The sequence below is a fragment of the Fragaria vesca genome, linkage group LG7 (assembly GCF_000184155.1).
Source record: "Fragaria vesca subsp. vesca linkage group LG7, FraVesHawaii_1.0, whole genome shotgun sequence".
NCBI classification, from domain to species: Eukaryota; Viridiplantae; Streptophyta; class Magnoliopsida; order Rosales; family Rosaceae; genus Fragaria; species Fragaria vesca.
In genome coordinates, this window is record NC_020497.1 from 22,411,242 (window position 1) to 22,433,000 (window position 21,759).

General features: G+C 38.8%; 5 protein-coding genes across 5 annotated transcripts; 1 reads left to right on the forward strand and 4 right to left on the reverse strand.

The window, feature by feature from the left end:
- Positions 1-1,615: 1,615 nt before the first annotated feature.
- LOC101312503 lies at positions 1,616-6,066 on the reverse strand. Its single transcript, XM_004309152.1, has 19 exons — positions 5,864-6,066; positions 5,359-5,524; positions 5,066-5,266; positions 4,791-4,980; positions 4,490-4,695; positions 4,030-4,388; positions 3,886-3,928; positions 3,710-3,763; positions 3,565-3,594; positions 3,424-3,480; positions 3,224-3,280; positions 3,053-3,109; positions 2,885-2,975; positions 2,418-2,791; positions 2,300-2,346; positions 2,085-2,106; positions 1,942-2,010; positions 1,826-1,864; positions 1,616-1,719 (listed from the first exon to the last, which is right to left on the reverse strand). Exons 1-19 carry the CDS (start codon positions 6,064-6,066, stop codon positions 1,675-1,677), a joined length of 2,310 nt encoding a protein of 769 aa, XP_004309200.1. The 3' UTR covers positions 1,616-1,674.
- A 1,290-nt stretch (positions 6,067-7,356) lies between these two features.
- Positions 7,357-9,228, reverse strand: LOC101312789 (prolyl 4-hydroxylase subunit alpha-2-like). The gene is made up of 7 exons (XM_004309153.1): positions 9,161-9,228; positions 8,657-8,776; positions 8,483-8,540; positions 8,290-8,391; positions 8,084-8,141; positions 7,801-7,973; positions 7,357-7,710 (listed from the first exon to the last, which is right to left on the reverse strand). Exons 1-7 carry the CDS (start codon positions 9,226-9,228, stop codon positions 7,357-7,359), a joined length of 933 nt encoding a protein of 310 aa, XP_004309201.1.
- A 383-nt stretch (positions 9,229-9,611) lies between these two features.
- LOC101314133 lies at positions 9,612-12,737 on the reverse strand. Its single transcript, XM_004308024.1, has 6 exons — positions 12,349-12,737; positions 11,334-12,051; positions 11,106-11,164; positions 10,660-10,788; positions 10,187-10,322; positions 9,612-10,056 (listed from the first exon to the last, which is right to left on the reverse strand). Exons 2-6 carry the CDS (start codon positions 12,036-12,038, stop codon positions 9,793-9,795), a joined length of 1,293 nt encoding a protein of 430 aa, XP_004308072.1. The 5' UTR covers positions 12,039-12,051; positions 12,349-12,737; the 3' UTR covers positions 9,612-9,792.
- Positions 12,738-13,642: 905 nt separating this feature from the next.
- Positions 13,643-15,126, forward strand: LOC101314417 (60S ribosomal protein L36-2-like). Its single transcript, XM_004308025.1, has 4 exons — positions 13,643-13,704; positions 14,064-14,168; positions 14,578-14,777; positions 14,893-15,126. Exons 2-4 carry the CDS (start codon positions 14,067-14,069, stop codon positions 14,924-14,926), a joined length of 336 nt encoding a protein of 111 aa, XP_004308073.1. The 5' UTR covers positions 13,643-13,704; positions 14,064-14,066; the 3' UTR covers positions 14,927-15,126.
- Positions 15,127-15,494: 368 nt separating this feature from the next.
- LOC101314705 lies at positions 15,495-19,767 on the reverse strand. Its single transcript, XM_004308026.1, has 10 exons — positions 19,323-19,767; positions 19,149-19,235; positions 17,961-19,012; positions 17,764-17,852; positions 17,532-17,635; positions 17,349-17,448; positions 16,916-16,991; positions 16,723-16,834; positions 16,096-16,627; positions 15,495-15,987 (listed from the first exon to the last, which is right to left on the reverse strand). The coding sequence occupies exons 1-10, from the start codon at positions 19,606-19,608 to the stop codon at positions 15,495-15,497; spliced, it is 2,931 nt and encodes a 976-aa protein (XP_004308074.1). The 5' UTR covers positions 19,609-19,767.
- Between the last annotated feature and the right edge of the window lie 1,992 nt (positions 19,768-21,759).

Here is a 21,759-nt window from a genome sequence, read left to right on the forward strand (position 1 = left end):
GTAATGAAGTTGGTTTGTTTATTAGTTTCTGCTCAATTATGAATTTGGTCTATTGTAGTTGCTGAATTGTGTTTCTGTTTATGAATTTTGCAGCCGCAAGGGATGAGTCTGATGATGAACGGATCCGGAGGGGGGGAAATGATGAAAATACCGGATATGGTACACGAGGTAGACGAGGTCCTGAGGCTGATGAGGAGGAAACCTGGTATGATTTTGATTTTTGTCTCAGCTGGGACTTTCTTTTTCATCTGATTACAGTTTACCTTATTTGTTCGTGGTCTATTGTATTTTTGCTCATTTTGTTTTCTTTGCTTTTGAATTTTAATTTTATAGCCGAAAAAGACCATCACGATGGCTGTTTCGTCTGTGGTCGCGATCACTTAGCTGAGGACTGCCCGTGCTTTGATAAAATCCCACCAGGCGTAGAACTTGACAGAGATTACGACCAAGTCTGCATTGGTTGTGGGAGAATCGGAGAGATCTGCTGTTCCAAGGGAGCGTATGCTGTTCTGAGGAGGTGTGGTGGTTGTGGCTGGAGGGGTCACTGGTACTGGGACGACAAGTGCGATAAGGACTTTGTCCACCACCCCAACAGAGTCAAGCTCTCCTTCTTCAAGGACCTCCTGTCCGCTGAACAAGGAAGAAGATGAGGCTAAATGTGAGTTACAATGCTGAGTTGTTATTTGTTCAATTCTTGCTAGTGTATGTTTGTCCCATTTGTGTTGGTTAATTGCACTTGATTTACTGTCATGTGCTTCATGGAGTTGATAAGTTTTACGTCGTATTTGGAGTACTCTTGGATTCTCTATGTGATTGCTAGTTTGTTTCCAATGTAACTAGTGATGATGCAGATTTATTTGGAGAATTTAGAAAGGAAACAGTGAATTAAGTTGTTAAAATAGTGGCATTGCCTTCTTGTTTATATGGCATGATGAATTGTATTCAGAGCAACAGAACCAACTTGCTTAGCTTATCATTTTGACTTCAGAATTTAGACGCATAGCTATAACTTTTCAGCCTTGAAACCTTATATCTGTTTCATTCATCCCTGCACATATTTTTATCTATGATGTACCTCAAGGATCGATTAATTAGAAAATCAGTTGAGTGCAGGACTGTCAAATCTGAAAGCGGAGATATGGACATCGTCCGTGCTATCAAGGAGCTCACGACTTAATGTGATAGATCAACGAGACTTTAGGATTGTTGTCATCAGTATCTGTAACTATCTAGTTATGTAGAGATCCTACTCATGTTATTAGTGTATCAAAACTCTAGTTGAAATGGATGCGACATTATATTTGTCTAGTTATGCTTTGAGATCCTACTCATGTGTTATCAGTATCTGGAAATCAAACGGATGCATGTCCCTGGAAATGCTTTAGATGTTGAACGTTCAATGGTTTAGCTCAGTAGGATTACTGGTTAAAATCAGTAAGCGTAGTTTTATATCTCATGAATGCCAAGGGTGGAAATTAGACTCTTGTCTGAATAAAGAACGAGAGAAATTTTTTTTTGATGACCAATCTAGCATGTTTATGAAACACAAACATATATAACATTACAGTAAAACAAATTACATGAAATTTCTAGGCAATTCTACATTGCCATATCAACATAACTCTACACACTTAAAGAAAATGCAATCAGAGAAGAGAGATTCTCCAGAGATCACTAATCGAAAAGCCCTCCTCCTGCCTTCTTCATCAAGTTCTTAATCTACATACATAAAAACAGAGATACTGAGTTCAAGTCAATGACATGACATAAATAGCGGAATATTCATAGAGCAATGCTCTACATAGGGAAGAAAATAAGGAGGTACCTGCTTCACTGAAAGTCCAATGTCTTGTAAATCATCAAGCTGAAAAAACAGCATTTGCTTTAGTAAGTGACCATGAAGCAAATGAGTCATAGTTTATTGATTTATTGAGTACTTACACTCTTGAAGGGTTCAGGAGTTTCTTCACGGCAATTCAATATGTATGTTGCTCTTTTCTCTCCAATTCCCTGTACCAATAATCCTGAGTCACTTAATTTGGACTGGTGCTAGAACACGTTTTATTAATGGAAGTGGTGCTCACCTTTAATCTCTTCAAATCTTCCCTATTTATAAGAAGGAAATAAAAAAATAAAAAGGTTAGGCTTGAAGAGTAAGAACATAAAGTGCATCAATCTTTGAGGAACAGAGAACCAAATTGGAATACCCTTGAGGCTTTGACATGAATCATAGAGCATGTAAAGAAGAAAATAAGTACAATGCTGACCAATAGATACTTAGCATAACACATAAACTTACTTGCTAGCGGTGTTTAAGAAGCTAAGATATTCTTGAACAAGAGATTGCTGCAATGACAACATAACATTAGAAGCTAAATCAGGAAGTAAGCTGGATGAAGAGGGTGGTTAAATCATACCTTGACACCAGCACTGCGGACACTCAATGCTTCCCAAGGGCTGTTGACATTTGCAACCTCCCATCTATCATTGTGTTTTATATCCTGACCGGCAACTGGGGTCTTTGGTTCCATGATATTGTTGACATTTGCAAGCTCCCAACTATCATTGGGTCTTATATCCTGACTGGCCACCGGGGCATTTGATTCCATGATGTCAGTACAGAGGAAGTTATTGGATGAAGTATCTTTCTCCTCTGGCATCTTCATGCACAATGGAGTTGTAGAACAAAGTGATTTCATTTTTAATGCCAATTCCTGTAATCTTGCACTGATTGGAGGCGATGCATCTTCATTGTCTGGGAAGTTATTGTTTTCCTTCTCCATGTCCTGAACTGTTGAAACAGAGAATGGAAGGAAATTATAAGATTGCATTCGTAACTATCAAATCAATGTGGTGATTCAAATTACAGGAAGATGAAACCAACCTTCTTCAACTAAAGCCAACGCATCTCCGCTACTGTTATCATCACTAGGATTACCTTCCTCAGTAGGGCCATCACAGTTCATAGAAACATCCTGGAAAGAAATTGACTGGTTCAGTATTATGCCACATATGCAAGGCAAGATGTTTTGTTGGTTCGACTGTTGATTACCTTTTCTGCAATTGAGTCATCTTCCTCATGCTTTGGATCATCCACTAGTAGATACTCCTGCACAGAATATATGTTCAACCATCATCATACTCCTTTTCAATGTTGTAAACTAAAAAACTCAAAACTGCATATTGTCAGGCATGATGTCTTGCTGGTACAATTGTTTGTTACCTTTTCTTCATTTAAAGAATGTTCTGAATGCTTTGGATCATCTGATAGTAACTCGTCCTGCATAGAATTCTGTCAGTTGACCTCTGTTACACCTTAAGCATGTTGCAACTTATAAAAACCAAGAAGTCCAAAATAAAATATAGAATGGAAATATTACCCCTACTAAAGCCACTAGCTATTTTCATACACTTATTCATTACCTTTTGCACGATAGAGGTAGGTTCAATGGGATCTAAAGCATCTGATGATGGATTCTCCTGCATAGACACAGCCTAATTTCAGTCACAGCTTCCAAAGGTATCATCATATAACAGCACATGTATAATGTGAAGGTAGATTACAGATTTAAGCTGCTCGGGTCCTTCATCTTCCTGCAAATATACAAACGCATTTTGTAAATAAGAATACACAGATTGCACCAAGCAGTCTTCACTTCTTCAACATTTAAAACATATTTTGAAAGGGAGTAATACAGAAAAACTTTACCTTCTCAGGTACAGATGTTTCAATGGTTGAGACGATATCTGACATAGCAGTTGCCTGCATTCAAATTTAGTAAGCTAAAATGCAGGTGTAAAAATCGTAGGTTTAAAGGTCTAATAATATCTAATACATTAAAATCAGATGACTTAGCATTCAAAATAGATTAGGAATTTGGTTACCTTCATCGATTTGGTCAAACGACTTTTTTCATCAAGGAGTTTCCTTCAAAAAGAAAAAAACAACCCATTTTATTGGAGAGGTCTGTACATTGGAAACGGTATTCAACCATAACTGACAACACAACAAGGACCTTAAAAACTTACCTTCCTTTCAATGCAAAACTCACACTGCCATTTGCTTTCTTGGAAGAAAGAGTCCCATTGACTTTCTTCTCAGAAAGAGGCTTTCGGGAGATGGTTTGTTTCTTTGCTATAGCCGAAGCGGTCATGGATACATGGCCCTTATGTGATGAATGCACTTCTGATCTTGTGAGACCTTTACTTTTCTTTGTGGAGCCTGTGACAGCCTGATTGGTATTTTGAGAAGAGCGGGATGAATGCACTTCTGATCTTGTGAGACCTTTACTTTTCTTTGTGGAGCCTGTGACAGCCTGATTGGTGTTTTGAGAAGAGTGGGCCACCAAGCTTACCATGTAAATAGAATCTTGGCAAAATGACGGTTTCTACAGTGAAATGGGGGAGATAGAGATAACTAAGGTGATCAAGAAAGCTCAACAACAATAGACCAGATATGGTAAACATGTAGCTGAATAAGAGGACTTACCAAACAAGTGATCATCAGAACTCTACTCATCCCTCCCAGGGAGTCTTGCAATAAGTGTGTGAGTTTGTTTTCCCGATAAGGCACATGGTTTCCACTGGAACTCACAGCATTAACAACATTGATCATGGCATAGATTGACTTATTGATTTTACTGCTCTCAACATGATTAATGCAATCAGTGCTCTTCCTTCTTGTATCTTCATAACCTGTTACAGATAGTTTCAAACAAATTTCTATCACCATTATCGAAAACCCATAAACAAGTGAAGAATTTATAAGCCTGAGGTTTAAGATATACAACCTGCTAAGTCAATGATGTTTAACTTGCTGAATTGAAGGGAATCTGAATTTTCTCTTTGAGATGATACATAGACTATCAATCCCTTGTGACACCTACGAGAAAGTTCAACTGGTCCTTTTGGTGCTGGTTTACGAGAAGCATACCCACTACCATACAATTTGCTGAATTCTGAAATGGACTTCACAGGCACCTGGACAAAGATGAGATGATAGGTGAGCAATAATTCACATATATACATATCCACTCAACTACCATATAGTCACAAAATAACTTGCCTGAGAAAGACCTTTAAGCCGAATGTTTCCTTGAGTGTCTCCCAGTACCAAAACTTCTGGGCGTGAAGGAGCCAATATATCATAAATGTGGTCCTGATACACCTCATACGAGGATATAGTAATCGAACATCCGTTTTTCTCAGCCATTGAGATAATTTCATCGATTGCCAGTGTCGCCAAACCTGGTTTCTCACTCGACCCCTTCAAAAGCAATTGGTTCCACAGTTTACTTCACCATCACAAAAGCTATTTCCTACGAAAAATAGAGTCAAAACTGAACCTTGGGAGAATACCTGAATTAAGCTAGTCTTTCCACTACCTCTAGCTCCCAAAGCAATGACAGTGGCATTACAACCCTCGAGAATTCCCGGAATCAAAGGCTTTACTTCTCGCGAAAAAATCTGGCCATTATCCTCATTTTGGTCATAGCAATAGTCCAATTCATATGCCTCTTTACGGCTGCAAGACAAAACACCAGTCTTATCCTCCAAAATCCAATAAACTATCACTAAATTATACATAAAGAAAGTAAATTTTGAATTTAAATTATACATAATCCCACATATACTGTTCAGAAATTACTACTTCCTGTTCAAACTTAGCAAACTTCAATTCAATTTGGTCCTTCATAACCAAAAAAACACATAATCCTATCAAAAATCCAACACTTCTAATCCAATCATTCTCTAATCCTACACATAATCTGATGCTAATTTACCAAAACTAAAGATCCTGAGCTCAAATCAAGAACAAAATCCAACACTAAAACCCGACCCGACCCGAGAATCGAAACAGTACCTTGCTGATTGGTCCCTGAAGGAGAGAGTGACGCTCTCCGAAACCTCTCCGCCGGGCTTGTTCACCGAGATCCACGACACCTCACCGGAAACCTCGGCATCCGGATCTGAGGCGCCGCCGATTTTCGCCACGAGCCGGACCTTTCGCGATGTGCTGGAGCGGCGTTTAGGGGTTTTGGTGAGATCGGGGTTGCTGGAGGCCATGTGAGAAATTAGGGTTTCAAATTCGAGATCTGAAAGCTTCAAAATTGAGAGAGATGAGAGCAAAGGCGAGTTGGGATTTGATGGGGTTATGATTTTTGGGGTGTCTCTCACTGGCTTTGGTAGCCGTTAACATTTGAGAGAGGCTTGCTCTATTTCAAATTTTTAGCTTACGTGGCACGCTCTCTTCCTTCTCTAGAAAAGGACATGAATTCAATTTACAAATTAATATACAAATAAATGACATAAATCATAGATTATTTTGTCCGTTCACATACGTCATACGTGTTTAGCACGACTTCACTGAAATGAATGAATAAATCATGTAAAACATTGCTTGTCGGATTTGGGAGTGATGTTGGGTTTAGAAATAGATTTGATCCAAATCTGAGTTAGTGAGTTGTGTTTGGGATGATTCATTTTGACGGAAAGCTAACAAACTAACTTGTATACACGATAGTCATATTTGTAATGACTTTGTGTCATTTTGTCTTTAGCGATGGTGCGCAAAAATACTTATATATACGGCCTGTAAGTACACGGTGCAATCTTAATCATTTATAGTTAAGACTACCATATATTTTTATTAAAATTATAAATTTAAACTATTTATATTGTATCATTATTTACATGACGTGTACTAACTGCTCGCTAGTTCGTGTTTGAGTTTTATATAACACGATGACCTTACTCAGCTGCCGTAACATGGCCCAAATTACTGTAAAAAGTTGAGCCTCTAACCCGATAAAGCCAAACACTAAAACGCTGCGTTTGGTGGAGGGGGTCTCCATATAACAAAACCTCTCCATTCCACAAGTTGTTCAAGCTTTTGCACCGATCGGAAACAATGGACGACAAGTCGTCGGAGGCCAAGAAGAGCGAGACGAAGAAGATAATGTCTGCGTGCGACGTTGAGGCCCTGAAGAAATGCTTGGAGGAGAACAAGGGCGACTACCTCAAGTGCCAATCTCAGATCGATGCCTTCAAGTCTTCTTGTGCTGTCAAGAAACCAAGCCCATCCTCGATAGGATGTCTCATGGCTCTACCTTAACATACAATTTTGATTTTGAATGTTCATCTTTCACTTGAATAATAACAACATTTACCCATCTGGGTTTTGTTTACTTGCTACTTTTTTTACCCTTGGACACAGTAATTGTTTGCTTTACTATGTATCTGAACTGAAACAGTGAAAGTAAGAAGATAGATGTCTACTGAAATCTTTATTCATCGATATGCCTTGTGTTAAAAAACTGGTAACAATGGTTGTTGGGGTAAAATTTCCTCAGCAAGTCAGCACACATTACAACTCTTCCTGCATGTACCGTAGTAATCATCCGAGCCAATCATGAACACAGGGTTCCTTTGACACTCCCCAATGTCTGCCCACCTGGGACAGCTATCGTCTTCATCAGTGCATTCTCTGTTACCAGAATTGGACAACGAATGTTCGCGAGGAATGGCTTTCGCATGAAACAACTTTGTGGCACACCACATTTCGCCTTCGAGTACAGGGCATCTGGCATGGGAACTGCTCTTGTCGGGTGACGCATTAGGATGGAGATTGAAAAACAGAATTGCATTTCCTTTGATTGGTTTCAAGATACTGTTGCTCTTTCCACAGCCAGACCAGGCCTTACTTTTCAGCTGCAATAGTTTGTTCACCTGTAGTTAGTTTAGAACACTAAATTCCAAGCCTCTATGCATACAAGTAAAGCTTGATAGATTGAGTCTCACCTCTGATTCCGGGAATAGAATCTCACCACCACGAGTAATGTTTGAGAGATAAAGAACAACTGTTGCTAACAAGGGCTCACTTTGTTCCAGTGTGGATCCATTACCAAAATAGTTGTAATTCTTCTCCACCTCCTCAAGGTCGTAATGCAAAACCTGTAAAGCCCTGCTGTTCTCTGAAAGCGCAATCATGTACCAATTCTATGTAAGCTACATGTAAAGCAAAACATCCAATTCAAGAAGTAGAATGCTACAGCAACAAGCCAACAACACAGAGGGAAGATACCTTTAGGAAGGAAAGTCCAGGCTGATATCTTTTCCTCAATTGTTGAAACTATACCATCCTGGAAACCAAAAGAGTGTTAATAGTAGAAATGGTTTTGGAACAAGCACTGGCGTTCTGGCATAAAATGATTAGAAACACACACTTTAATACTCCATAGTACCAAGTGTTGAAGCCAAACTACAATAAAACAAAACATGAAAACTTACCTCCTGATTCAAGGGAAGTTCTAAACTTTTTAGCATCCTATTTGTATTGCTGTTTCCAGATTCATCATAATCTGTAGAAGACTTTCCATCTCCACCATTTGCCTAAACCCAAACCACAAGTTTAAATCCAATAAGCAATTTTTAGCAATCAATAAGCTGATAGTCCATAATGAGGAAGAAACCAATCATATACCAAATAAATAAGGTGGTCACACTCCTCATCAGATAGGAATCCTTCATACAGAAACACCCTATTGCAACAAGCACGATGTCAGATTCTCAAGAACCAACATGCCATTTACACATTTCATCGAAGCTGAAAACTTGATAAAAAATCATCATTATGAATTTCATCAATGTACCTGACCTTGGTCGCCAAGAAAGTTGAACAACCCGCGACGGGTCGATTCTGTTGTAATCAACCGAGTGCCCCAACTCTATCAATGCTTCCTGCCCCAATTCCTTACTCCTCAACTCCTTCCTGCTACTGTAGCAAAATCATGGCAACAGAAAAAGATCACCAAACCAACGAAAACCATAGTTCAGAATAAAACTAGGGTCTAGAATTCATAACAAACTCAATGCAACTTATAGATATTTACACACACATCACTGAAGGTCCACCAACAAACTTAACTAGCTCAAGAAAACCCATCAAAGTTAACTCAAGCAAATGTGAACTCAATCTAATCCAAAGTTGAACAATATTAATCATAAAACATATATGCAAAACAAAGCAAATAATGAACACCCCCAGAATTCAACCCAGAATGGCAAAATCATTACAATAGTGGAAACTAGTAAATGCAAAATTTAGTGACAAAATTTGTAATAACGGCAAGGGCAATTAAGGTGATTAAAAGTTTCTTACATTTGGGCAGAGGAGGAGGAGATGGAGAAGATTGTCGAGAGAAGAAAGATTGAGAGAAACGAAGCCATATTGAATTCAATAAAGCCTGAAACAACTTACAGAGGAGAAACTTGTTCTGCGTGAGTGTGTGGCGGGTTGAGTGACCCGACCCGTTTTACTTTGGTAAAGCCCATAATGTCAATACTCCAATACAATGCAACGCCGAGGTACTTATATCTTCTTCTTTTTTTTGGGTGAAAAAGGTGCTTTTATCCTTGGTAAATGTTCATTTTCTCTCTTGAAAAGGTTAAAAGGGTTTCGATTTTAATCGATAGTAAGTAAATACAACCACTTCGTGATGATTTTGGGGCATAATTTGGTTGATGTTGTAATGTGTCGATATTTGTTTTTGTTACTTGTTTTTGTTACGAAGGAATTGAAGCAACACATTATCACTCACTATTTCTCTTTATTCAAGTTTTTAAACGGATCGTTTAGGCTGAAGAACAAATGGTACAGAATGAATCAATGAATGCAGTTTGTGGCGGACTCACAGTTTTTTCTCTATGTAAGTGACTTCACTATGATCCGGTCACTAATAATGGACAAAACAATGATCATATGAACAACAACAATAATCACCTCTTTTATTTTTACTCTTCTCTCTCTACAAATGTCTTGCTTTTCTTAGTTGAGCCGAAAGACGATTCCCCGCTTGATCCATACGAGTTTTCCTCCTCTTCCCGCTCGTCAAAAGTTCCGTATGGTGATGGTGAGAAAGCGTGAGGCACGGACAATGTGACAGCCCTCTGTAATGCAGCCTTATACTCCTCAGTATGCTCTTTCACTATAGTCTCTTGCCGCTCCATTCTTTGCTTTGGTGGAATCTCCGTACTTTGAGCTTTCTCCAACATTAACTGAAAACCGATAAATAGACACCAGAGTGTAGGACTTTAGTTCCAACAACTTATTCCAAGATGCAGAGTTATTTCCAGCTAAAGTAAAACCATAGTCTTCATTTTTTTTTTTTCTTTCTGAAGAACTTACATCTAGTGCCCTTTGAGCTTCTTTCTCTATCCAAATGATGGCATGATCTGAAGTAGCGTTACATGAGAGTACTATGTGCTCAAATCTCCCATCTACCGGCACTGCTGTCTTGACAACTGGGGGAAACCGTCCTAACCTGCAATCAAAAGTACATAGATAGCAGATACTTTTAACAACATAAGATTGACAGTTATAAAGTTACTGCCCCGCTGATCAGAAAAATATATATTAAACTGAAGCTTTATTTCAAGGTTGATGTCCCAAATCCCACCGACACCAGGTAGAAATGTATAACAACCCTAATAAAAATGTGTTTAGAATACTACATGTTGGTTACAGCTGAATATACATAAATTATCTCATGTTAAGTGCGAGGATAACAATGGAATCTCGCTCTTATGAATTGAAGTCCGAGTTTATGGATATAGTTGAGGAGATATTTGCCAAAGTATATTTCAAATGCATAACAATACCTGCAGGGCTTTCTCTCAACAATATGATAGAGGCGGCCGGGTGCATACAGCCTCCTTGGATCTTTGAGCATCTTCTCCTCGGGTATACATGTGTCCCGCATACATTGTAGACATAGTAGGCATGGCAGACTGTAAAATAAAATCCAGCTATAAGAATACAGTGATAATCCAGATAACTAAAGACAGAAAATTGATGTCAGCACTCATCACTTAACTAAGTTCGGTTATATTAGTCTGCTCATTCCTTATCAAGTTTCCATTAACCCCTTACTAAGATTGAACAGATTGATGGTGCAGTGACTAATGCTATATATTAGCAATAAAACTATATTGTAAAAGGGCATTTTAGTTCTGTCCTGTTATGCACTTTAGTCTAATAGTATTAATTATACTAGCCATCAGCTCAAAGAAATAGTTAGAGACAAAGGATAAGGTGTAAATTATACCAGAAAAGCGACTTGAAAATGTCTTCCAAGGGTGTGGCCGTCCGTGGTAAGAAGTCATCCTGGTTCAGCATAATTATCACAATCAAACTAAGGAATGTGCAGGAAGAACAACCATACAAATTTAAAATCTAAGGTTGCTGAGGCCATGCAAGCTGCAGAGTCATGTAAACTAATTGCAAATATTCTTTCTACTGAGACAGAATTTCTAAGGAAAAGACTAGAACTTGCCTGAAGCACAACAGAATTGATAACGTCTGCATATCTGACAGCTAAGTTCAATGACATACACCTCGCTGGTGCAATCGCATATCCCCTAACCCTCTTCCTCTCAATGTCTCCCAACTTATCCCTATTCTGCACCACCAACATTGTTAACAATGCTGCTACACCCGAACCTAGGGAGTGTCCCGCAAATATCAAAGTATATTTAGGATACTTCTCCACCAAATCTTTCAAAGTTCCACATTCTTTGTCAAGAACCCATCCAGCAGCGTCCAGTAGCCCATTGTGAACATATCCACCATCAAATTTCCTCTTCCCCAGCTTATTGTCCAATAAAACTGCATAGTCACTCTCTCTTGCCAAATTAAGGCCTCTAAACGCAAGAACTATATCGGCATGATTATGATCAAGATACAATATATAAGGAGGAGCTTGGCCTCGGGTATCTACATATGTTTTTTTAGAAATTAACCAATCCGGGTTAATTCCATATCCACCAGGTGGTTCCCAAAGTGGTTGCCTAAGATCATCTTCGTAAACTGCCAGAATGTAGCGGCAGATGCGAGGAACAGGCTCAAATTCTTCAGCACTGGAAAGGCCCCAAGTCTCACTGTCATGGCCTGCTGTGTGGAGGCATCGCTTATAAGCCCACCGAGTACAGGCCAGACAGTAAACACATTCTATGAGAGGGCAGCCACATAGGATCGACATTGAGGCCTACAATCTAACCAAAATACAACAGATCAAAACTCAAACATACATGAATTCATCAAGATAATAACTGCCAAGTACATTTCAGCACCACATAATTGAACTATAAATTGGGATTTCGTAAACAAGATCAGGTCATATGAATAGAACAGAGTGACATTGAATAATGTCAGACCAACTCAATTGTCTAAACAGATTATAAAAACAGAACAAGATGGCTTAAAGGGTATAATGAATTTGACTAAATACATTAAACTAAACACCCTACAATAAATTTGACTTGAATAATTTGCATTAAAATTAAGGATACCTCTAGCCAGAGCTTGATGATCAAAGTTGGGATCAGAACTGTTGTCTTGAAAACCCAGAAGCTGAGATTTCATAATGAACAGAACAGGGTCTCAACCATAACTGTTATTTCTAAGCACTAAAAGATGCTACAGAATCACAGCAAACAGGGACAAAAAGAAGAAAGTAACAATAACCCAGTACCATGAATAATGGAACCTCACGGCACAACACGAGACTCTTAGGTGGATTTCACATGGATTTTAAGGGATTTGAGAAGTTGGGTTTGTTTTTAATTGGTATTTGAGTAAAGCGATGGGAATTGGTTAAAATTGGGAAGGGAAAAGGGAAGGTGAAGGGTGGTGGTGTGTACCTGCAAGTCAAAGCTCATTTGAGTTTCCTTCATTAGTTGAAGACGAAGTGGAAAGAAACATGAAAGTGCAGCATTAGTGCATCACGGTAAAAGCCAATAATGATTGGCAGAGCCAACTCTGGCTTTTGTTGTCTTTTTTATTCTGTTCGCGTGCTCCATCACTGATTCATTTACTTTCATAATTACAACATTGTTCAATATTTTACTGCAGATGAATTAAAGAAATTTGGTTTTTTGTTTTCTCTTTTGGGATCAAGGCAATTGTTACAAAGAAAAAATACACCATTATGTGAGAGAGACGACGGAAACGGAAGAGAGAATATTTATCAAATATATGATAATAGATCAAAGAGCGGATGAAGATCTTAATATCATTTTTGATACCGTATTCCTTCGCTATTTTCATTGAAGCTAATTGAGACCGAGGTAGTAATAAGGGAATCTTACTCATCATTAAAAAAAAATGTTATTACAATGCAAGAGAAATTGAAAGCGAGAGAAGATACATATGAATATGTTAAATGACATTGATAAAACAAAATGGGGCATGGTTCGATATTGAAATATCATTTTGATCGCCTTATTGATTCCTCGTTCTCATCTTTGTCATAGTGTTTTAGAGATTTTACGTTCATACTCCTATTAAGTTAGAGCTATCGAATTCCGCCTTCAACATACACGTTAACTTATTTCATTGTTACTGAGGCATTTGCCTCTGCCCAAAGATTACCAACCAACAACTAGTAATTCTTAGTAATTAAAAAGACACAAATTGGAGCATCACTTCACACGATTAAAGACATTGAACTTCTTCTTTTCCCTCTTTTAAGATTGGGCCGTGGTTCTCACCAAGACCCGGCTTATCGAGTCCAATAGGCCCAATTGTTATTTGGTAATCAGACCACATATAAAAAGCAAAGCTCAGAGCCAAAACCCTAGCTCTTCTTATTGCTCCGTCTCCGTCTCCGTCTCCGTCTCCGTCTCCATCCTCTGACCCATCCACAGGTAAAACCCTAGCCCTTTCTTCTTCACTCGCTTCGTTTCTTCATATCATCTAATACTGCTTAAGCTTCCCTACTTTGTTCTCCCTGAAAATATTAAATTTTCCACAAGTGTTTTTTGTTTCCAAATCAAAACACATTTGTGAATCTTTTCAGTCCAATATGCTTGTTTTTGAGAAATTTTAGCTGAATTTAGTACATTGAGTGTCGAAATCATGATACCCTTTTTAAAAAATGCGTTTTTGATGAGATTGATTTTGGTTTTAGATTGAGAGGTTTTGTATGTTTTTGAATGATTGAGATTCGTGTTTTGGTCTGGTTTTTGTTGAATTTTTGTTTAGCTGATGTGGGTTGTTGATGCAGGTAATGGCTCCAGCGCAGCCGAAAACCGGCCTCTTTGTGGGGCTGAACAAAGGGCATGTGACCACCAAGAAGGAGTTGGCTCCACGCCCTTCTGATCGCAAAGGAGTAAGTTGATTTTACAGCGCAATAGTTTGAATCCGCAATGTTGCATGTAGCTATGGACATTCATTGACTTTTGAGTTCGCGTTGCATATCCTTGTGTGTTTACAATGCATAGTTTGAACCGGCAATGTTACATATAGCTATGGACATTCATTGACTGTTGAGTTCGCAATGCATATCCTTGTGTATTAACAACGTGGGAAAATTGTGTTTGATTGCTGTTTGGTTAAAGTCTCTCTCTCTCGCTTATGCCTAGAGTGCTTCATTTTAGGTTTCTAGTTTTGTAGTTATTGTACGATTCAGTTTATGTCTTTAGTCTTTACTGAGTATAGGCTGCAGCAAGTGTAGTGAGAGAGTTGTTGGAGTTGCATTAGCACATGCTTATATTACGTTTATTGTTTTGTTTTGGCAGAAAACCAGTAAGAGGGTTCACTTTGTTAGGAATTTGATCCGTGAAGTTGCTGGGTTTGCACCGTATGAAAAGAGAATCACTGAGCTTTTGAAGGTTGGCAAGGACAAGCGAGCACTGAAGGTAGCCAAAAGAAAGTTGGGAACCCACAAGAGGGCTAAGAAGAAGAGAGAAGAGATGTCTAATGTCCTTCGCAAGATGAGGTAGCCATCGTGTTATCATTCTGTTTCTTATATATCTGAACCAGAAGCTAAAGGGGTATTTGACATCCTATTTCTATAGAATTTGTATTGATAGTTGCTTATTATTTTGATGCAGGTCTGGCGGTGGAGCTACTGAGAAGAAGAAATGAGGGGGATGTTTGATGTTTCATAGTTTTGTTTAGTAATTTACCTATGCTATGTATCCGTATTTCGTAGTATTGAGACTTAAAAAGTTTTTATTTTACAAATTCTGTTCTGTGTTGAATGTTCAAACTTAAAAGTGGGACAAGCTGCTTGCCCATTTTGTTGGCTCCTGTTAGTTTTAACTTAATGCAAGCAACAGTTTTGCAATTCTTTATCTTTATAAAGATTTGTTCTCAACATACAAGCCTGTCTAATTCTAACATGGTATTCCTGAATGTTAACGACATTTTTTCATAATCAAACTGTTTCCCACATGGAATGTTTTGGATGTAATATAATTCTCTTCCAAGCACCTGTATCTCACAACTAAAATCATAATAAGATCCCAAAAAATGATGCTTAGATTTATTGCTTTTGCTCTTCTGCTTCATGTATGAATGTATCCTTCTTGTACAGGCAAATAATTGCCACTACTTATACAACAAAGGGAGAAGAGGAAAAGTTCTCTTTCCATCTCCACAGCCGCAAAATTATTAGGACAAAACGAGAGAGAGAGAGAGAGAGAGGAGGAGATCATGTCTTGAACCTTTGGGTCAGTTTCTCCACCCCTTCCCTACAATCATCAGCGACGCGCTTAGCACCTTCTTTGACTACCAAGCTGTACTCTAGGGTGTTACGCTGCAACTCTTGTGCTGATCTATTGGCCTTTGAGATGGCTGTGTCTTTAAGTTCTCCTGCCCTTTCCCCAGCTTTGGAAACCCACTCCCTCAAAGTTGATATAAGCAAGGCTATCTTTTGAATGATTTTAAAGATTACATCTTTGCTTCTTCCTTTTATATCCACTGCCATTGCCTTGAGTTTGTCCATCAAATTCTTGGCCCTGCTAACAGTTCCTTCGACGGAGAACTGCTTGCCAGCATCAACCCATGTAGCTTCACCCAATGCCTCTTCACGGAGGTCATTATCAACAACTACTTTGATGCCATGCCTCTCCCAGCGATCTCTAGCCTCCTCCAGCGATTTAGCTTGTTCTCTTGCTCTTTTGGCTTCATCTTCAGCCCAAGCCCTGGAGAGAGCACAGGTTAAAAGTCTTGTAAAAACAAGTTGCTAGACGCTAACAGACTCAATTTGACACCATCTAACCATGGGCCTTAGATAAGTTCAGAGTAATTACCTGGCCATGGACAAGGCTTTCCGTTCAACCTCTAGATCATACTGCAAACGAGCAATCTCCTGGCTTTCATTTTCTGCATCTTTCCTAAGTTTGCTAACTCTTTCCTTTTCAAATGATATTTCTACTTTGTTACTCATTAGGTTCTCTAATTGCTCCTCCACCTCATGCCTCAACCTTGCCAGAACTTCCATTTCTGATTCAACAGCAGCACGTTCCTTCATCAGGGCAATATTATCTTGCTCTCTCTCTGACCTCAACCTTTCTAATTCCTGCTTTGCTGCTTCAGCCATTCTCTGTACTGCATCAATTTTTTCCCTCTCAAGGGAAAGATCCTTCTCAAAAGTTGCATTCACATCCTTTTCAACTTGGGCTACTAAAGCATTATGTGCATCAACAGCCTTTTCTGCCATAGTTTCTGCTTCAATGCGTGCAAGCTCCTCGCTAACTACTTCAGCATACTCACCAGTTGCAAGAGCAATAGCAGCCTGGGCTTTTGTTACTGGCTTATTTGGCTGAAAAAGTCTGGTATAACCTTGAAAAAGAGAAGGAAAAGGAAAGGAAATCGTTGACCATCAAACTCGTCAGAATTGTGTGCAAAAAGGTAAAAAAGTAGTTATTATTACGCACCAAATGCAAGTGCAATAATGCCCTGTTCTCCAGATAGATCAGCAACAAGTGCAGGACATGCATCTGGGTGTATCTTATCAGTATCAATGAATCCTGAGATTTGATGAAGGACCTGTCAAAGTGCACAATAGTAAGTACTAAGTAGAGAGTTCAAAATAACAAACTACAAGCACATGAGTTCTCAATCAGCAACCTTCCTGTCAGCTTCTGGGAGGTGTCTTTTCTCTAGGGCCATCTTCCAGCTTACAAGATCTTGACGTGATAGAGGGCTGCAGTAAAGAATTTCAACAAAAAATAGGTAAATAATATTATCGCAAACAGTGAACTCTATCCCCAACTCTCCAATGAAAAGCAAATCATTGATGCATCTATGTGTTAGTACTTAGTAGTTGATAGACAAGTTATAAAGAAGCTAGCTGTAAGCCTAAACATGTCAAAACTGCGAATTTTTACAGGTAAATAAGATCATCAAATGCAACAAGAATGTGGACATTCTCTACCATGAAATGCCAGGATAGATGGTAAACAAGATCAGTGTATAATGTTGCAATAAAAAAGATTGAACAGATAGATATAAATGATGGCAGAGTATAATGAACAGCCGCAACAGGAAATTATTACATCACCTTGCAGGAGAAAAGTAGTACGGACCCTCGTCCTCATCCAAGGAAGAATCCATATCATGTCTTGAGAGCTTACTTGAGATAAGTCCTGATTCAGCCAAACCTGATGATGCAAATAAAATTCAATGAGAAAACAACGGCTATCACACTGCCTTTTTGTATAATCCAAACATCTAAATGCCAGACCTTGGATGGAAGGGAAATCAGGGTCTTCAGGTGTAATATCGTCGAATGCAAGTTCAGTAATATTCTCAATATACATTGCAGGATATACTTTAGATAATGAGTTCCTACAAGTAGCAAGAAATTACAACTGTCAGTATGAGTAGAAAGATAATGTCTAGCAAATTGCAGATAGTATTTGTGAAGAATCAAGATGAGTTTATCTTACTTTTAGAATGAAAAGAAGTTTCTATACCTCGAAAGAGCGCTACTTGCAGATACCAACCACCGAGCATATTCACGACGTGTACACAAATCACCAGGTTGAACATCAGGCTCTATGACCTGAAAGGTCATATAGATCCCAAAAGGTTTGTTGTAAGTTGATTTGAATTTCTAATCCAAAAATCTTTTAATAGTGGGAATCATTCGAGACATTATGATTGAATTTACCTTCAACACTTGTAAAGCTGCTAATGCCTGCCCCTGAACCTGATCAACAACTGCAGGTACCAAAACCTTTCCGGGAAGCACCTGTACAGCTGCAGAAACCAAAGTTGGAGCAGGTATACCAGCAGAAGAGAAGGAATTCCGAGGAGTTGGTAATTGTGATTTGCTTGTATTCATATCACTAGAATAATTTGTGTATTGTTCATTTGCAATTGGATAAGCTTGTTCTGACACAGATGTTGCAGATGACCCACTCTCAACTATGGTATGCACTTCCAGGGAGGAACTATTTCCCTCAGCCAAGACCTGAACTGTTTCACTTGGGTTAGTTGACGGCGGGGATACAACACCTACGTTATCTTTAGACAAAACTAGAGGTTCTAAAGAAATGTTTGATTCTGAAGAAACTGAAACATCCACAGCTATAGGTTCATGGTGTTCATGTGCGATAACAGTAGAAGACTCAGATGTGGAAGTTTGATTTTCACTTGTCCCAGGAAGTTCATCCTGGGGCTCAATGCTAAGGTCTGAATTGATAGCATCAGATACTGGCAACTTGACTGGTTCGCTAACCGGATTCTCTTTAAGTTCAGAAGTCAAATCTCCTGTACCTACAGCGAGGCTACTATCAGAATCCTCAAGACCAGAGGAAACAAAAGAATCATTGCCATGATCAGATTCAGGCAGATCAACCTGCCGTGTTAATGTTTCAGGCTCAACTAACTTGTCATCAGAAATTGATTCATGTTGCATATCCTCTTGAATAAAAGTGCTGTTGATGGCCTCAGAACCACCACCACTGGACGCATACTCAAACTCTTGTACAGAAACCTCCCCTATATCACAATCATTACCGACTCTATATAAACTCGGAGACTCATCAATTTCTCGAGATGAAGAAGAACAATCCTTGTTAGTACCTGCCTTTTCTTCCGGACTACCACCATCTTTCTCCGCGTCCCTTTGCTCATCCACATCATCTGCATTGCGATCATCATTCACTAATAAAACCTCCTCCTGCTCTGTTGTTAAGGGCTCCATCTGTGGCTTCGGTCCTGTATGCACAGCCCGTACATAAATACCTCTCAAAATATTTCTAAACGAAAAAAATCTTATATATCAGTAGCAATGCAATACAATACACAACCTCGTAACCACTCAAATTTCAATACGGAAACAAGAGTTACTCACTTGTATTAGCTTTGTTTCCTGAAGACAATGCCGCGACGGTAACCCCTGCAACAAGAATCACTCCGGCTACTCCAGCCGCCACAAGCCCTGAGAGCAAACTACTTACAGTGTTAGCCAGCCACACACATTATTAGCATTCAAAACTAAAACACAAAAATTCAAACCAATATTTACCTCCGGACCATTTCTTCTTCTGCGAGTCGTCTTCCCCCTCCGAACCGGACCAACCGGAAAAGCCATCGGCAGTGGTCGACTTCGACTCCACCCAAGAACTCCCATTCCGACGGCGCTGCACTCCATTAGTACTCCCAGGACTCCTCCCTCTGTCTTGAGAAGCACAGACCACTCGAGCGCGGCGCATCCTCACCAGAATCGGTGAAGGTTTACTGCAATTGCCGGAATTCATAGCCCAGCGGAGCTGGAGCGAGCTCGGAGACCACGTTGCAGTCACATTGGCCATTGCACTGAGCTAACTGTACCGAGACGAAGAAGATTCAATTGCGAAAGTGAAATTACTGCTGCAATTGAAGAAGACTAAGATTTGATTGTAGAGAATTGATCTAACAAGATTGGGATTTCTAGGGTTTGATGGTTTGTTGAAGAGAGGAACAGAGTGTCTGTGTGTATTTGATTTTCTTATCTCAAGGCCTTTCTTTTTATATTTGTCTGTGTATTGATGGAAATGACGAGGTTTTTGATTTGGATATTTCCGTTGGGTAATTCTACACAACCCACCGGAATTTGAGTTTTACTGTTTGGATTTTTGTATGAATAGAGACACCTATTCTTCAGTAACACTGTTAAAAATTAATTTCTGAATTTTTTTTAAGAAATTTTATTCAAACACCTCTATTTACTTAATACACGTCCTCTTAAATTTTTTTGCCATATTTTACCCCATGTTTCCTTCTTTACCCTTCCTCTTGTTTCTTTCTACTACAAATATTTCCTCGCTCTTCTCCTTTCCTCCTTTCCTAGCAATAACAAAGTTGATCCTCCTCTCTATTTCTCTTTCTGATAAACCAAATATAGGTTAGTGAACTAATCGGTTAAAACAAAGGTGATCGATGTGATTTTGATGAAATACAAAAAGGTTATTGTTTTGCCTGATGGAGTCTAGTTTTTGAAGAATAAGACAAGCTAGATTGTTGTCTTTGTGCACAACGATGATTGTTTGAATTCTATTAAAGAGAATGACAAGGTGTTGATTGTTGGGTTAATTTGGATGTAAGGGTCATGTTGTTGGTACTCTTAGGGTTAATTTTAAGGGTTTGAAGGTATCAGTTGTATCATTCTTGGTTATGTTCAAGATAAGAGAAGAAAGAGAAGTTGATGATCTTGACAAAATTGTATTTTGTAGCCCTTAGCTACCATGTTGATCATTTGTGTATGAACATTTACTAATGCCAATGATACCGTAGTCTCAAAACGAGTGATCACAAGTAATATCTATGACCAATAACTTGACAATACGTAAAACACCAAAGGTTTCTTGAGACTAATACTTAAATTACTTGAATGTTTGAATTGGCTTCATGTTTATTACTGTAGAAAGTTATTTTTTTCATTTATTATGAGAGATAAATCAGTAATTAAAACATTTACAAAAATATGATATATGTATTTAGAAATTTGAGACGTATTTCATTTCTTAAAAAAAAAAAGATTAATTTCTGAATTTGGAGTCAAAGAAAAAAAAAGACCATAAAAATAAATATGCCGGCTAGCGGACATGGTGTGCGTCTAGGCGGTGGCCAAGTGGTGTGGGCGTAAGCAGTCGAGGGATCCACTCTAAAAAAAATCTGGGCTAAAAAGAAAAAATATAAACATAAAAAAAAAATCTACGAGCTAGGCGGACATGGAGTATGTCTAGGCAGTTGCGGGGGGGACTCGGATCCTCAGCTCATGTTTTCCTACTCATATTGTCTCATAAAACAATCCTAACCATTTAAAAATGAACAACGGCTTAGATGTCATTTATTTCAGTTTTCAGATATTTTCTTCTCTTCTCATTCTCTCTTTCAATTTCTCGTGTAATTAATCTCTCACATTGAATAACAAAGATAAAAACAAACCAGAAGACGGGAGGACTCTCTTCATCTACGTCTCCTTCTATCTTCCCCCCTCCTATCTGTTTCCCTCTCTCTGTCAAATCTTTCCGTTGGCCACGCAGAGAAGAAGGGGAACTGATTTGGGAAGTCAATCCTGAAGATTTGTGGGACGGCTGAGTTCAACAACCAAACCACCTTGTTTTATTATGGCAGGGCTGCAGCAAATGTAGAGGGTGAGGATGGGACCATATTGGCAGTGCATGGAGCTTTCTGAGTCCAATCTCTACATCAGTAAATGATTTGCGAAGCCATGACAAACTGCCGATTTATGGGAACGGCCAAAGGGGTCCAGGAGGGTGGCGCCTCTTTTCAACCAATATAGGAAGAAATAAGCGCATATTACAGCTTAATCAACCATGATCTGTTACCATAAGTGTTGCTTTACCAAATGTTTTGGTTACTTAAACAGAGTTTGGTGAAAGATAAACATTCTGAGAAGTTATTTTGATTACAAGCGCTATGTAAAAGACATAGATCTTTCAAGTCGACCTAATTAGTAA